We start from the raw sequence: 17,661 nt of genomic DNA, 5'->3' as shown, positions 1-17,661 counted from the left end.
GGGCCCTCCAGTGCGTCTGCATTTTCGGTTAGTTGACGGTTTTGGGGGATTATTGACAAAAGTTCAGCCATTTGGTGCTCGGTTGATGAGGGAGGGGGTGAATATAAGGAGCGGAGGAGTGTTAATAATATTACCTGAGTGCAGCTGGATCGCACCTATTGGTAAGGATTGCGATGGCTGTCGAACCAGCCATGCCAATAGTCTTCCTGATCTATCTCCTTCTGCGTGTTGACGTGTCATGTAATGTCTGTAATCATGTTTACACAATCTGACATCTGCCTCTCTGTGGCTGGTCCTTAGTGATTTCAGTTCCTCCATCGGCCTCTCATTTCTGGAGACCGCCACCTCGCATCTTAGTCTCTAGCTCTTGCAATTCTTTGGTTAGTGTACGCCTTACCCCCACTGAAGCTGCAAGACAGTGCCCGCGTACCATAACTTTATGGGTGTCTAATTCGGTTGCGCGAGGTGCAGTTGTGTTATTATTCAAGGAGAAATAATTGGACATGCACTTGGCCAAATCTGCGTGAAAGGGGGGATCTGCGAGTGCCTCTGCCTGCAGGTGCCATGTTGGTATGCATGTGTGTGTGCAGCCCCATTCTAAAATTTATTATAACGGACTATGGTCTGAAATGGTGCAGGCCAGATATTCTGATGAGCATATCTTGTGGATTACTGCAGCTGAAGCAAGGAGCATATCTATCCTGGCGTGTAGGCTGTGCACTGAGGAATAGTAAGAGTATTCGTGATGAGTGGGCTGCCCAAATCTCCAGACATCTCTCAAGCCATTTTTGGAGACCCAAGTTACCAGGTTGTATGAGGCACGGTTGGTCGGGGCGGTGCCAAGTGGGGGGAAAAGAGCGATCCTTGTGAGTGTCAAGGACGCAGTGGAAGTCGCCGCCCCATATACTATCTGCAGCCGGGTCATTGAGATTTCCGGTTGTTAGTGTACCTAAAAAGTTGCGTTGGTTGATGTTAGGGGCTTATAGTGCTACCAGCGATAGGGGCGAGCCATCCAGGTCGCCCTCCAGGACCACATATCTACCATTGGGATCTATCTGATCTATCTGCGTGTGAGCCATGACAAATGGGACTCCCGGGCGATCCAGATCGCCACTCCCCGAGCGAATGAGGAGGGTGTGGTTCCATATAATTGCCCTTTCCATTTTACGCGTGTGCTTTCTAGTGTAGCAATTGAGAAGTGTGTCTCTTGCAGCATGGCTAGATGTATCTGGTGTCTCCTAAGATAGGTGTGTACCAGCTGACGCTTACGTTGTGACGCCATACCCCCTTATATTCCACGTGAGCACATTATACCTTGGGAAATGTTTTTGATTTTGGGTAGTCATGTAAGGTTGTAGGTTTAACTAGTTGAAGATTGAGCATGATCCTCGCCACGTTCATGTTGGGGGTGTGCCCTCTGCCACCCGGTACTGGCTTGTTTATGCCCCGGATTCTGTTGATCATGCTATTACTAGTGGAGCAAATGTGACGTGCAATGCTGAAAATGTGTGTCCATGTGAACGACATGGGGGAAACCCATTGGGGGATAAAAGAACTGATAACACTATAAAACATTAACTTTGGTTGTGTCAGGGCAGGTAGAATTCCGCCGACTACCACCTGGAGTGATTGGTCCATATGGAGTGGGGCATGCATAGGGTTGATGGAATCTGGTTGTCGAAGTTCCCGGCTGCTAATGCAGCTGTCTCTTGGTCCGCTGCCCAGGACCGCTGATACATGACCCACTGTGGGGTGTAGTATCATGGGTTCTCAGCTCCACCCACCCACCCAGTCGGGCGCATAGGCATCTGTTTGAGTTAACCCTTAATGCTGCGGGCTGGTCTTATCTCGGGGTTCATGAGTGGCCAGGCATTAAGTGCTTATCATATATCGTTGGCCGTGCGCGGAGTAAGGGGCGGGCCCCGGGGGGAGTCCGTGGAATCTGAGTGGGCGTCTTGGTCTAATTCGCCATCTGTGTTACTGGACAAAGTTGTTGGTGATACATTCACGAATCGTGATGTGGCCTGCAGTAGGCGGCAGTGCTCCACTAAAGATTGCTCTGGTGTGGGTTTAGTGCCTTGTTTTTTGCGTTGCCTGCGTTTTGCCTTTGGGGGAGACCATCTTTCCTCGGGGTTTTCAACGTCCGTCGAACCGGCCAGGCCCTTGGCGTGCAGCCAGGTCCATGCGTCTTCCGGTGTGATGAAGAAAAGGACTCAGGAGTCATCTTGCACGCGGAGCCTGGCCGGGGTACAACAGCGCATACTTGATGTTGTGCTCACGGAGGCTTTCCTTGACTCGGTAGAAAGAACTACGTTTCCTCTGCACTTCCGTAGTGAAGTCTGGGTAGGCTGTGATCGTTGCGTTTTCAAAGCGTATAGGTCCTGTTTTGCGGAATAGCTGCAAGATGAGGTCTCTGTCCTGGTAATTGAGGACCCTTGCTATCAGAGGGCGGGGTTGTGCTCCAGGTGGAGGGGGTCTGCCTGGAACTCTGTGTGCGCGTTCTATTGAGAAGAACTTCGGGACTTTGTCTTTTAGAATCGACTCCGTGAGCCATTGTTCTACAAATAGTTCTGTGCTGGGGCCTTCGACTCGTTCTGGGAACCCCACTAGTCGGATGTTGTTGCGCTGTGACCTTCCCTCTGCGTCCTCAGCTCTGCGCTTTAGGTAGTCTACTTCCACTGCCAGGTGATTCATTTCTGTTTGTAATTCCTTCACTGTCGGGGGGAGGGTTGCAGTGTACTTTTCCAGTTCTGTCACGCAATCTGACAGTGCCTGCTGGTCTTCCCGCAGTATTCTGATGTCTACTGCGACGGATCCTATTTTGGCTTCCAAAGTAGTCTTGGTATCCAGGATGGCTTGTAATATCTTTTCAAACTGTGCTGTATGGGCCTGAAGAGTGAGTTCCATTTTCTGCAGTGCTTGACGCGTCTCGGCGTTGTCACCGGGAGGGGGAACATTTGATTCCATGGTCCCCGGGGGTGCTCGTGGGGTTTGATGTCGGCGGCAGTGGGAGGCTTAAGGTGTTGTGTGCCTAGCCGTGTGTGTCTAAGGCTAGTCGACGCGCCTAGGATGCTGTGGTGCCATACTGGTTGGACTTCTGTCTTGTGACGATGGAAAATAAACACAGGCCCACGCTGCGGTGCGAGCGCGATCAGTATGCCCAGTGGAGTCCGAGGTAGCCGTTTTCTAATCGTGATGGAGGGCGCGTGGTACGCGTTGTCATACGCCCTGCTCACGATCCCTCACGACGTGTTGCCCCCATGTCCGCCTCTCTGCTGTCGCGTCCGGGCTTAGTCCAGTTCACCTCCCTGCGTTGTGTTGTATGAATATCTGTACTCAACCCGGTTTTATGGGTCTAGCACAGCGCAGACGTAGCGCTTGTTGTGTGTGTCCAAGGCGGGGGTCTTCGGTCCCAATGCCCCGATCTCTCCCGGGCCCGCCGTTCAGTCAGGGCACCAGGAGGCTGCAGGAGAGAGGATGTGTAAGTCTGCAGTCTTGCTCAGCTGCCGTGGCTGGTTGGAGGCTGTTGCGTATAAGAGGGGCAATTGTGTTAGCAGGAGAACATAATGCAGCTGCAGCAGTGTTGCTGCGGGGCCTCGGTCACCACGGTTCCCTCCGTTTTAGAGCGGGAACCAGGCCTCTTTGTTCGCGCTGAGGCTCGATTCGTGCCACCGGAGTTCCCGTCCCCTTACTTGTGGCCTCATAGGAGTGGCGCTTAGCGCCCTGGTGTCACTGCTTTGGCGATGTCAGGCTCCGGCCCCGATTGGCACCCGTCCCGGTCGCAGGCCCGGCCTCTCCTCTGCGCCGGCCGCCGTTGGTGTCGATAGACGACTGCTACGATGGAATCGAGCCCCCGGCTTCTCTTGGGAGTCCTGGGCGGCAAGGAGAACAGCGCCGTTCCCAGAGGGGTCTGGAGGTGCCGTCACCAGGATAATTGTATTGGCCGGGAGCGGAGCTACAGATTCTGCTGCCACTCAGGTCGCCATGTTGGCCACGCCCTCCACAGTCATGAAAGTTAACCATAAGAATCAATTCAAACACAATTAGTACCACTAACACAGGACTTAATGTTCTTTCAGTCTATTCACATCACGATGGGCAGGCTGACCACATAGGATACAACTTATATGCCACTTAAGCATCTCTTCTTTGCGAACCTCAGGACTTCTTTAAATTTACTTCATCGCTTTCCTGGCCACTACAGATCTGTTTTTTCTAAGACACCAGTGTGTGAAGCGGTTTTGGTGCTTCACAGCTAGGTCAGGGAAACATTTTTCTGCTGCTAAAAGCTGTCTTTCATACTTTTAAAATGTTCCTGATTTAACAATTGTATATAAGGACTATACAAAGCATGTCGTTCACTAACAAATGTTGAAATTGCCAAATCAGTATTACAAGTAAGTAGCTTCTTAATGTCTGGTTTGAATGTTACAATTTTTGCCTATATGAAAACACTATATAAAGGTTAAAACTTCCTGTTTAAACTGTGCAGCTCTATTGAATGATGCAGTATGTGCAGAGGTTGAGTTTCTGATAAGCGTTGATATATGCTTTGCTCTTGCTCTGTCTTGGAAATTACACTAATTCCGTGATTTCTCCTGTGTGTTGTTTTGTCTTAGGCTGGATCCAAAGCACTGACGATGCTATTGATTACTCTGACATCACGGAGGTGGCAGAGGACGAGACGCGCAGGTACAGGCAGGCCATGGGGAACCTGCAGCCTGCATGCAGGACAGGTATGTCTGTAACATCTGTTTTTTTTTTTTACAGGAATCTAAACTCTTAACCAAATATATCTAATGAAAAAACTTTATTTACCTTACTTCAGTAGTCCCTGCTCCCTACTTCTGATGACAAAATGACTCAGAGTTTGCAAAAGTGTTTAATTCTTTTTCAATAATCCTATTTTTACTGATTCATTATGTCTCGTTTTACGTTTCAGTTGATTTATTTTCCATTATTCAGTTGTCTTCAAAACGTTCACACCATTAGCTGTATTGCAAACAAATCACTTCCAATTGTGCATTTTTGTGACTTCACACCTTCCTAAATGTATAGTACTAAACTCAGTTCATTTTGAAAATTAAACATAAAAGAATATTAGACTTCCAACTTACCCCCATCCTTGTTTCATTTTCTTTCAATTTGCTTTGGGCAGTTTTAACGTGTTATCATAGGCAATCAATCTTAGTTGTCCACCTGTCATTCTTGGAGGCATCTCTGTGCAGTTTCATCTATCTTCTTGTCAGTCTTTTATATTACTTATCATGTGATTTTCCACTTTAAGCTTTATTCTAGTTTTTTTGATAGTGCACAGCAGTTTCTCACATGTAATTGAATAAAGCAGATTTTTTTTCTACTCTAACTTGAGTGCACTTGGGTTGAAACCATCCAGTGTAACAATCTATTTCATTTCGCAACAAGCCAATATTTTTTTCCCGGTCATCTCCTGTAGAAAGCTGGCTCTCTGTATAGTGCACTAAAATGAAGTACACTGTCGAGAAAGTCCAGTTGATCCCCAAGGGCTTGGAGAGGCATAAATAGATAGCTCTAGTGCTCTTTTCGTGGTAGTGTGGGCAAGCAGCTAGGCTTATCAAGGAGTCGTGTTAAGCACAGGTTGTACTCACAGAGGCGATAAATGAAACACGCCCTCAAAGAATAAATCCGAGACCAATTTAGAACATTAGCAGTTGCTTTTATATATGCTTTGAACCAAAGAACTTCATTATCAGGTTAGCAGTTTTTATATTAAGAATACTTTTCTGTTTCAAAAATCGACACTGTAATTTTCGGAGTCTTCATTGTTAACCTATGGGAGGACAACAAGAATGCAGTTTCAAACGTAAGTGCACTACTTACAATCCCAGTCTTCAGGGTTTTAAACTAGCACCAGGCAAGGTTCAGATTGATACCAATATTGCACCCCCAGCGGCACGGGTGCAGAGGTCAGAGTCGGAGTTGGTGCTCAATGTTAGTCAATGGAGACTGGAAGTGGGGGGTGGAAATGAAGATGTGCTGCTCCAAGGTAAGTACAAGCGTTGTCAGTGGTTGGTCGCGGGGGCACAAGGCAGCACCAAGCTTACACCTTCAGTGGGACAGGGGCGTCCGGGTGTAGAGTGCCAACACAGCATCGGTGCCCAATGCTTTCTAATGGAGACAGGGGGGATCTGCTGAAGCGCTGCTTATAGTTGAGTAAAGCAGGGTCAAGGGTCGATCTCCTGTAGTTGAGGTAAGTACAAGGGGGCCACAAGGCAGCACCAAACTTACACCCTCAGCAGCACTGGGGCGGCTGGGTGCAGAGTGCAAACAGCATCAGGATCCCAATGTTATTTTGAGGAGGAGATCACTTTCAGAAGCGGGCTGCAGGCTGTGGCCAGGAGGGCGGGAGAGGTCAACTCACAGCTGCCCAGGTACGTTGAGATGCCAGGGGTTGTAGGGACACCAGCGGTTCAGCCTCCCAAGGTCCAGGGGCTCCTGGTGCAGGAGTGTCTTTTGGCATCTGAAACCGCTTACCAGGTAGGTCGCAGTCAGAGGGAGTCCTTGGATTTAGGCTGCAGGTGTTGCTGTGGAGTCCAGCAGGGGTCAGCCCTCAGTGGGCCCTTGGTCAGAATCACTGTGGAACCTTCACTGGACTGGGGGGCCACTTGTGCTGGGGGTGTCTCGTGCAGAGGTGTTTCCAGGCGGCGGTTTTGTGGTCCCTCAGGCAGCCTTCTTCTTTAGAGATAGTTTCTTTTGGACAGATCCGCTGTTCACAGGGCTTCTTGGTCTTAACCGAAGGCAGGCAGTCCATTCAAGGTTTTGGAGATCTCTGGGCTGCAGGACAGACATCTTCTGGGTGCAGCTTCTTTGAAGGTTGCAGACAGGCCGGTGGGGTTGGGGCCAATCAGTTGTTGTCTTTAGTCTTCTCTGCTGGGCGACTTCTGTGTTGTCTGGCTCTTCTTAGGTCGAGAGGAATCTGATTCTAGGGTTCAGGGATGCCATCTAAATACTGAATATAGGGGTGTTCCAGGGAGTGCCAGGTGGTAGCCCAAGGGCTACTCACCTTTAGGGTGACTACACTTCCTTTGGGAAGTGACATAGCCCTTACCCTATTGGCCTAATTCCTTCCATGCAAGATGGAGGAATTTAAAAAGTACTGTCCACTTTAGCTTGTCCACCCTAGTCCTGCAGCCAAAAGTGGGGTCAGGGACAGGGTGTCGGCCTGCTCTACCATTTGGAGAGGCCTGGGTCGCATTTCAAAGGCGACAAGGACTTTGAGGCTCCCCGCCCTGGAATGTCCATCCTGCTGGGAGAGGAGGTCAAACCTCTGCCCGGAGCAGGTTTTTGTTGAGAGCCCTCAGGAGCATTGGCTCTCACCTCAGGGGGCCAGAACCATGTCTAAGGTAGCTGTACTGGTTTTGACCAGTTAGTGCTCACGCTAGGAGTTGGTAGGTTGCCCTTTTGAGTGCCTTTATTAATAAATCCATCACTGGATTCAGTGAGAGTTTATTAATACAAGATGTTTGATACCAAACATCTCTATTGTCAGTGAAGCCATAATGTGGCTGAGGAACTCATAGTGACCAGTGTCCAGCACATGTACTTAAAACGGCTTCTCTGTTCACTTACTATGTCTGCGCAGTGAAAAAAACATAGCAGGGGCATATCTGCTCATGCAGGTATGCCCTCACATGTAATACAATGCACCCTGCCTTTAGGGCTGGAAGCCTGCTAAAGGGGTGACTTACATATATTGGATGCAGCGTACAAGGGACAGGGCCCGCAGGCTGTGGCCATGTTGTGTTTTTATTTTAGTTCTGCACCAAGACACGCAGCCTCGGAAAGCAGCACTGTGTGCACTTAGTGAGGTTGTCCGTGAGGGTGACACAATTTGTGCTGCAGCCCTCAGAGGCCTTCCTTTAGTACCCCATGGCCTAGGTACCAGGGGTATCATTTACTAGGGACTTATTGGCATAGCTAGAGGTTTGCCAATTGGGAAAAACAACTGTGCAGTTTTGGGGAAAGAGATCTGGCACTGGGGACCTGTTTAGCAGGGACCCAGTGCACTGTCAGTCGAAATTGCACCTGAAACCAGACAATATGTGTGTGTGTGTGTGTGGGGGGGGGGGGGGGGGGGGGAGGTGACCATATCAAAAGAGGCACTTACCTACGCCTCCTGTGATAATGACTACATAATTTGCACACATTTTAGGTGTATTTGACTAACACTGCTACATGTAAGTGCAAAATGCTCTGCCATTGATGACAGTAATTGCATATTGGAAATGTACACATTCCAGTGCAGTTTCACAGCTTGATCCTTCATCCAGATTCAAAACCCACAAGCAAATTTTATCTTATAAATGAGGTAAGCTGTATCACAAGTTTGAAAATCATGTTGCATTTTTTTCTTCCTTGAATATGGATGAGCATTCACATCTGCTTTTGTTACAAAAGAGTAATTTGTGCCCGAGAGGCACTTACTGTTTTCTCAAAATGAGTTTCTGTTTTTGTTGAACCTTCCTTGACATTGAACTTGTGACGGTTGATGCTATATTTATTCCTCATTTATGCCATTAATATCTTTCTTTGAGTAGTTCTTTTAACTGCTTGTCAATTTCAGTACAGTTACAATGGTTAAAAATTACCTTTTTTGATCAGCTTGCTCTGCTTTGAAAACGTAGCTATGAAATGTATCCTATCTCCCAAATCTTTTACTTTAAAAAAATTCATGTTGTTTAAATGAGTTTTTCATTTCTCTGAATATCTGTAATAATAGGCTTTACTCCAATCATTCCCCTATATGGCAAGTGAATTTTAACATCAGTGGATGAAGACTATAGTGCAATAAGTTATTGTTACGATCCTTAGGTTCGTTGTATGTTTAACTGAATCGCACATTAGTCCTGGCTTGCTTTTTTACATCTAAAAACTGCACTTTCACGTCTTTAATTCTTGATTCAGCAGTATTGAAATAAGATGTTTTTCTTCAGTTCATCTTTAGTTTCAAACCAAAAACACATAATCGTATCTAGCAAATAATTTTTACAGCCTCCTTTAGAAATTCTCTTCTCTTCATAACTTGACATGTATATATTCGCTAAGGCTGGAGCCATATTGAAAAACACTGAAGTTCCAGTGGTTTGTAAACGTAAAACTTCCATTTTGAAGCAATTGTAAGTTAATAAATCTCCAGTAATTCGAGTAACCTTCCCTTCTCTGCTCCTCTTATCTCATTTCGTAGCAGAAACTTCTCTATACATTCTGTTTCCAACCAAATTCAGGGTATCCCTGTATGTACTTGTGATCTCTGAGCACCTAGCTTTACCTTGATTGGGTTCTGTCTTTTTCACACTTGGCTATAAGTAGTAAGCAACAGATTGTTTCAGTGGAGACAACTGGTCAGATTGGTGGCCTGAGCATATTCGTATGACTTTTCAGATTCATAAATAAAATGGGTATTGTGGGATATTTCTGAATTCAAAAGTTCTCTATATTCTCATTAACCCAGTCTTCTTTAGCTTCATGCCATACAGCTTTTTCACTGATCTTCAGGCACTCTAAATTATGACCCATCTCAACTTTCATATTCTGCTGAATCAAGTTGTTAATTTTTTTTTTACTACAGATTAATTGTGTGCATTATTCAGTACCACTAATGTTCATCTAATACACCATTTTCAACAGTTGCTGATGGTGGGTGAGCGGTTTATAGGTTTCGGTTGAGTTTGAAGCTGAATCAGATTAATATTGGAGACTGGGGACGGTACATGGACACAGTTAAATTTGAGGAGTGGTGTATATTTTGCATGTGCAGTTAAGGAAGAGTGTATTTTTTGTTCACTGTTTCAAGTTGATGTATGAGATGTGTGGTGTGTGTGTGTGATCCACAGAGACTTGGGCAAGTAGGGTTGTGCAGCTATTTAATCTTGTAAGTGGAGGTCGTCTGCCGGCCATTGGCTAATGCTAGGGGAGGCTTTGAAGGACCTGCTGGTAGTCAGACCAGATGGTTTTCATATTAAAAGGGGGTTAGAACTCACTCCTTACTTACCCTGATTTTCATTGGTCTAGAACAACATTGCTCTAGTTTACGTTCTTTTCATTGTCCATCACGTTGTCCGTTTTCACTTCCTCCTCTGCTTGTGCCGTCCACGCTGCTGCTGGAGCTTGGGCTAAGTACCCATTCTTGTCAGTGTCCAGTGGCTTACTGGGAATTGTCTTTCCACTGCCTACTTCACCCTGTAGGTACTTTTGTTTTTGTATTTTGATGAATGAGCACGCCATCGGCACTCCTGCCTTCCTCCCACTCTTGGCTGTCTTTTTACTTTGAAAGGCTTTACAGCGCTTTTAAACGCTTTCACTTTACAAGAGCACCAGCTATGTTTGTCCCGTAGTTCTCTGGGTATATCTAGCTGCTAGTCTGTGTGCGCTCTGGCTCCTTGTAGAGTTATGAAGCCTGTTTTAGCCTCTGCCTCTGACTGCTTGTAGACAGCCATCTATAATTATAAGAAATACAGGGTAAGGAAGTGCAAGAAGGGCAAGCCATACAGAAGCATATCGTGTTCAATGTTTCTGAAAGCACCAGTTTTAACAGGGATCCATGAGCAGCACTGTGCCCTTGTGTTTCAGCAGACTAAACGTGTCACAGCTATGGCCCTTCCACTGCTAATCAGACCCACCCTATTTGAAAATCTGGGTGCGCTGGATGAAAGCTCAGGCTCCACTGCGTTCTGCCAACATGGCGCCGATTAGTGCTACCGAAGTGTTTAGTGAGCTGAACAAATGAGTGGTCTTGAAGTCAAAGTATCCAGATGCCATAAGAATGGTAAACACTGTATCAACCATATAAACCCAGTGGAAATTAAAATATCTATTGGGAAACGTTGGTAAAGTTGTTTACCCTGCTCTGCAGTTATCAAAAATGCATCACGGAACTCTCCCTTCCAACTGAATTTCTGAAATATTTCTTGTGCAAGTATTTGTTTCTTTAATATTGTTTTTCTCTTAACTGTGACTGTGGTATTATGGTCCCCGTTTCACTATGGTCTCAGGAGAATTAGGTTGTGGCGTACAATTTAGACAATTACACGTTGTTTTGGCCTAAAGTTATAAGTTCAATTTATACATCTTTAAAGCTGTGTTTTGAAAATAAAAAGCACTCCCAAAGGCTGTCTCTTTCAGTGCAGCTCTTAAATGAGTGTTGTACACAACCTAATTGCAAGCAGAGCACCAAGCACGGTTTCAAAGTCTTTTGTTAATGAAACAAGCATTGGCAAAGCCAATATGTTTTGGCTACACAAATTCTATTAACTTTGACAATGTTTTTTACACATTGCAGAGCAGTTGAGCTGCTGTGCAATATGACTTAAAATGAAAACAAATAGTGCTAATGCACAGACAAGGAAGAGTTTCCCCAGGAGTCTGAGCCTTTTTCATTTTTTTTCCTGAACTGACGATCAGATGACACTTTAAGAGATCTTTCAATAGTGAATCCCTGTCAGTGTGGTCCAAACAAAAGAAAGGTGGTGGGCAGCTCACCCAGAGGTTGGGCCTTACTTCCACGCCAGAAAATGTGCATCAATCTTTCTGTCCGTCACCTCAGTTGCGTTTCACCCACACCTAGATTTTACTCATGTTATTGGCTTTGGCAGCTTCTCTGCTCACATTCTCCGCTGGAACCACCTTGCTTCTGCTCGACTCTTGAAAAAGCCCTGGTGCACTGAATGCCGCCTTCACACTTGTCTTCCTTGCCAATGCACATACGCACTACAGAGAGAGAAGCTGCACTGCCCCCACTCCGGGCTTCCTTTTTGAGCCCAATATGAAGACACTGTAGCAACCAAAAGAAACTGGAGGCTGGTGGACTAACAACAATAGGTGGCGGCAATAAATGTGTGTGGCTGTCCTTCTACGTGGGGGTGGGTTGGTTAGAAATGACAAAGGTGGCTGAGCGGCCTGGCATGAGAGAGGCATGACGTGTCAGTGCAGCAAGAAGTAGAGGGCACAGAGCAGCAGTCCAAGGCACGAACAAGCAGATCATTGCAACAAAGTCCACTCTAGGAGGAAGAGCTTCCTGTAGTTTTAATGCGGTCTCTGATCTGGACCCAGTGATCCTTCTTCACGTGACATGTCACATAGCCATTGACGCCGGCTGCACACCATGTTTAGCACAGGTTTCTCACTTCCAGGATGTACACCCATCTTTGAATATTGTTGGCACTGAAACATTTGGTTGGTGTTTACCACTGATGTGTATGTTCTGCTTGACAACTAATGGAAAATTTTCTCTTAGCAAATTAACAGCTTCCTTGGAGTACATGGTCATGAAATGTGATGGTTTTGAGGACCTGTTTGGCTGTGGAGTGATGTAATGATGTTTGGACTAATTGTGTGGAGTTCTTTGTGTTAGTTTGTTATTGGTGTTGAACTGCGCTGCTCTGTATTTAGACGGACGTCCCCCACATGCACTCTCTCACGCACACTCATCAGCTGTTCCTCTTCACTCCGATAGATGATGATGACGACGACTACGATGCTGACTGTGAGGACATCGATTCGAAGCTGATGCCACCACCGCCTCCTCCGCCAGTCACTGCCAAGAAAGAGGACGAGAAGGGCCAGCCGGGCTCCGCTGGTGAGTGAATCCCCCCACAATCCTGCATGTCTGGTAGACACTCTACAGATCTGCACATTGTCACAGGGTAGGAGTACCCCTTTGCATAGATGAGAGATGTTTTGTTAATAAGTTGGCCAGGATTTTCAGGAACATGTCGGTCACATGTATGTGGTTCAAGGAGTGGATGGCTACAGCGCTCCTGCTGAAAGAATCCCCTTGATGTGGTTGCGCTTGAAGGAGAGAGCACAGAGTTCAGAAAAGGGAGATTCTGATGCCATTTTGTGTGTGTCGTAGTTGATATTCTGGCTTTCCTGGTGGGATAACCTTTTGGCATGTTGATGATCCTGGTGCATTAAGAACTGTCTCCGTTATGCTTACTGCATCTTGACTGCAGAAAGGAATTCCTTGCTATTGCTCAGTACAAACGTTCTGAGGCTAAACATTCTCTGCCAGTTGGTAGATAACCATTAGCAAGCCCCCCCCGGTTGTGCATGAATACTGTTACAGTCACTCTTTCTGTATAAAAGAACTATCCTTTGCGTCCCTTGTGGTGGGACAGCTTTTGGCCTTTTAATCTAGGGCCTTAATAACATCTCAAGAGGCCTCGCTTGTCACTGGCTTCATATCAAAGTATTGGACACCTTAGAAGTCTTATTGCTGCACCATTCGGAGGCGGTTAGTGCATGAAGGCAACCACTTGGAAGCACCAGCAGATTGGGGTCCTTAAATAAGAAAGGCCCCAGAATCCACTATGCTGAGAGAGAGCCTCTCATCTGAAAAGCAGTCTCCGATCTGAAAGAAGCGATTTAAAATATCTTGGAGATGATAGAAAATAAAGGCTTCCTAACCAAATCTTCAAGGAAAGGAGTATTTATACTTTATCTTGTTTCTCTTGAAAGAAGCAGCAAAGCCTCATAGGGCTTAGAAATGAGTCTCTTGAAAATCTGCTGCAGGCAGCCAGAATGGCACTGCTACAAAGAGAAGGAAATTAAAGGAGCTTGTAAAATTAGAAACACAATACATTAAACTGTGTGTAGATGGGAAATGGAAAATATTATCCTGGATTGTGATAAAAGAATCCATTGGTCTTTAGCTCTGTCTATTGACAAGAACATCGGAGCCTTCTTGAGCCATTATTCTTTTCAGTTAAGTCAGCTGTGCCCTCAAGAAGCGAGTTGGTGGCTAGGGTGTAGGAGAAAGTCTTGGCTGTAAAATTAGTGAATCTTTCTCTCCCTGCATTTGGTGGGATGATCCTTCCTGTTGAGGTCTGAACATTGAGGATACTTTGGCTGAATTGGCTCTTGGTACTCACCTCAGCCCAAAGAAGTTAAGCTGATATAGAAGGCAGAGAACAGAGAAGTGACGCTTACTTCATCCTCCTGACTCCGGTGCCACTCGCAGAGGCAAAGAGAGGGGGAGGAAGGTCCGCTCGGCCACTAGAAATTGAAGGTTTTCCAGGCAGAGGAAACGCCTATTCTGCAGTGGCCCTCCTTGGTTAGACCACTAAGAAAGATTGCTTAGGTTTGTGAACTATACAGTAAGTGCTCCAAACTGATTTGCCCGATTCGGTTGTGGCTCCCGCCTTGTCGCGTTGCATTCTTCCAGCCTCGCTTTTCTGAATGGAACTTTGAGGTGAGGTGGAGGATTTTACACACTCTGAGGGGGGGAAATATGGGACTAAACTGGTACGTGGGCATCAAGGACTGATAATAGGATTGGAGGGGCCTGTGGACAGGCACAGGCAACCGAAACAATGTCTCATTGAACAAGGTATTAATGTGAGTGATGAGTATGTGGAGGGATATCATGGAAAATAAATGTTGATAGGTGTTGTGTTTGGGCAATCAATTGGGGGGGGCTCAGTACATCTAGTGTAATGAATCTGGTGGGTTGACCTTTATCTCAGTCCGAAGGGATACTAGATGCGCTGTTATTGCATTAAATGAGCTTATTAGAATATTTCACTCTCTGGATGATCGTCGGTCAGGAGAAATGCTACTAGGCAAGGTCATTGACTAGGACAGCCAGGAGAGGGTTCTGGGTCGGGCAGCACTCTGCTATCAGATGGGGCGTTGTAGAATGTTCCAGGCGGCAGAGGGTGGGGGCCAGGCAGTACGTTGATGTGGGATGGATTGTTGTCAGATTTTACAACGATCTGAAGGTTGGTGAGGGAGCCAGCACTCTGCTATTATATGACTTGCTAAGGACTATTGTAATCTACATGACCTCTGGAAAGGGTCAGTAACGGTGCAGCTACTGGATATAGGGACACAGAATGTTACAGCCACCAGGGTGTTGGGTCAGTCATTGTGCTGCTATTGGGTGAAGCGTAGTAGAACTTCACACTCACCGGATTATTGGGTCACTTACTATTTTGCTATTGGATGGAGTGCTGTAGAATATTATACCCAGCAGGAGTTGGCGGAGAATTTTACCTTCTTGTATCTGAAGGTGCTTCACACTTGCCAGGGGCATTGAAGCCAAAAGCTTCTGTTTAAATGGTGGAGAGTCCGCTCCCTGATATTTAGCACAAGGTTAAAAACACAGGAAATATAGAGGACTTTTACAGCCGAGTATTTAGCAAGCCTGAGCCTTAATGCTGAATGAAGGATGGGCATTGATTACTAGAAGCAGCTGCTAGTGCAATTCTTGTGGTTGGTTATTCTGTACCCCAGTTCTGAATGGAGAGTGGTAGAACATTACTAGAGCTGTGGCTGCCCACTGGGACTCTGAGCTAGCGAGTTTGTTTCCAATAGTGCAAGGAGGCTGGTAGAACATTACTGGAAGCTGGTCCGTCTGTACCCCAGTCCTGGGGGGAGGGTGGCAGAAGCGGAATAGTTGTTCTGGGAATTGTGTGTGGTTTCTCCAATATTGAGTGGAAAAAGGCTGGTTAAACGTCACTGAAAGCACAAGCTAGATATTTGGTCTGGGGTGGTGAATGTGTTACCCAGCATTTGGTTGTAGGACACAGAAGGCATGAGACACACAGAGTATTGCATTTCGAGTGGCTGGTGGTCTGCCCCGTTGTATTAGGCAGAGGTTTGTGGGATATTATTGGAAGCAGGGTAGTGCACCCTTAGATGTTGATGACCTAATTATTGTTAGACAGGGATAAGACATTGTTAGAAGCATAAGTGGCTCTCGGTGTAGATGAGTCTGGGCCCTGCTGTTGAAAGAAACATGGTGGAACATTACTGGCAGCTGAACTTTGTGGGGCAACTGCTCTACGTCCTTTAAGATTCACTTTTTCTCCACCCTTCTGTCCATTCCTGCAGTCTCAGAAGATGGCGATAGCATCATTCTCCCATCCATCATCGCCCCATCATCTGCTGCCCTGGAGAAGGTCGACTTCAGCAGCTCTTCGGACTCGGAGTCTGAGCTGGGTCCACAGGAAGCAAGACAGAAGGAGTCAAAAGATGACAACCTCACACTGCCTCTGGCAGGCATCATGCAGCGTGATGCCACCAAGCAGCTGCCCTGTGTCACTGACCTCTTCCCTGAGTTCAGACCAGGCAGGGTATGTATGGACCACTTGGTGCTATCTTGAATTGCGTCTAGGCACATGTTTTAATAATGCTCAGGTGGAGCTTACTTAGATAACTATAATTTACTTAAATTGTTGCAAATGATGTTTTCTGAATTAACAAGTTAATAATGTACGTTCTACACCACATGTAGTATGGTAGGATAACTGCGCTGACTTCTGTCATGCTGGAGATAATCTTATCAAAGATGCTTTTAGTTGGAAACCAGACTCTGGAATGCATTCCATGTTCTATTTCTGTACTTTCTGCCTATAATGCACTGAGGCCTGGACTGCTGTGGAATCGTGCTGGAGGCTGGCTGCTGTAAGCATTACTGGCAAGCCACTTGGCTCGTCCACATTCGTGTATGCAGTGATTGGTGATTGCATTTTCCAGGTGTAACTGTAGCTCTCTTCCTCCAGTGAAGGCGAATGGCTGATTCAGGAAGCCGTTCTTGCCCCCGAGGCAGTGGTGTCCTGCATCCCTGAGACTAATAATCAAGACTAGTGACGAGTAGCCTGGATACAAAACTCTTACAGAAAAGACACGTTTGCCAGTGCGGAGACAGTTTTGCATTTTATGCAAAGTATTTACATCCCTAGTTCTCCATTTGAGGATTCATTGGTTTCACTGAGTCGGTTTGGGGCTCTAAATATGTAATATTTGAAGAGTATATATTTGCAGACACCGGCTCTGTATTCTCAGTGTTGATGACAGCAACATGTTTTCAGATCTATTTCCATTGGTAAAAAGTCTCTTGTATAAAGGCCAAAAGCTGAACATCATTATGCCACCGTTTTGGTCTTTTCAGATTATTTAAAAATCTCTTTAAATATGGGGGAGAGATGCTTGTTTTTCCATCAGCAACCTTGACAATCATGCAAGTACACTGCGGGTTCTACTGTTTTATTGACAAAGGACCACAGAGCTGGTCTTGGGGTTCCAGGGGAAACACACACACACTCTGCATCCCTCTTTTAGAGAGTGGCTAGTGCCCTCCCCACCTGAACTATGAGAGAGTGACAGTGGTTGAAGCGTACGTATTGGAAAGAAGCAGGCCGTTTTAATCCATACCCTTTTGGAGGACCTGTCTTCAGGCTTTACTCTTCTTAAGACTCTGGATTCCTCTTTCTAGTGACCGATTACTAGCAAGGTACAGAGCGAAGCTGACTGGGAGGGTCTGAGGGCTGTTGTTAGACTATGCCTGCTTGTGGATCATAGGGTTCGCTACTTTGACGTCCTTCAAAATGTACTGCATGAAACCGTTAAGGCTCGGTGGAAGAGCTGTCATCTTCAGCAGCTGCTGAGTTTGAGCCTCTATTGCACCTTAAATACCATAATTCCTATGACAGAGACGGAGCCTGCGTCGTGTCTGCCACCCTGGAGGCCTGGCTTGGATACAGAATTGTCCATGCTGGAAGACAAAAACAAGCACTGTAAACTTAGGGCCTGATTTAGATCTCGGTGGAGGGGAATATACCATCACAAACGTGGCAGATATCCCGTCCGCCGTATTACAATCTCATTATATCCTATGGCGAT

At 46.3% G+C, this 17,661-nt stretch overlaps 1 protein-coding gene across 2 annotated transcripts in view; it reads left to right on the top strand.

Moving 5' to 3' along the window:
• The window catches only part of TAF1 (TATA-box binding protein associated factor 1), a 290,896-nt gene that overhangs the window by 38,185 nt on the left and 235,050 nt on the right, over positions 1 to 17,661 (top strand). For both annotated transcript variants that reach the window (XM_069209109.1, XM_069209102.1), the window contains exons 3-5: positions 4,620 to 4,736; positions 12,491 to 12,613; positions 15,871 to 16,112. In XM_069209109.1, coding sequence (XP_069065210.1) covers positions 4,620 to 4,736; positions 12,491 to 12,613; positions 15,871 to 16,112 — 482 coding nt within the window. The remainder of the gene's footprint in view (positions 1 to 4,619; positions 4,737 to 12,490; positions 12,614 to 15,870; positions 16,113 to 17,661) is intronic.

Source organism: Pleurodeles waltl, chromosome 2_1 (genome assembly GCF_031143425.1).
Source record: "Pleurodeles waltl isolate 20211129_DDA chromosome 2_1, aPleWal1.hap1.20221129, whole genome shotgun sequence".
Taxonomy (NCBI): Eukaryota; Metazoa; Chordata; class Amphibia; order Caudata; family Salamandridae; genus Pleurodeles; species Pleurodeles waltl.
The sequence above is the reverse complement of the archived record's forward strand: the minus strand, read 5'-3'. Positions and strand labels throughout refer to the sequence as shown.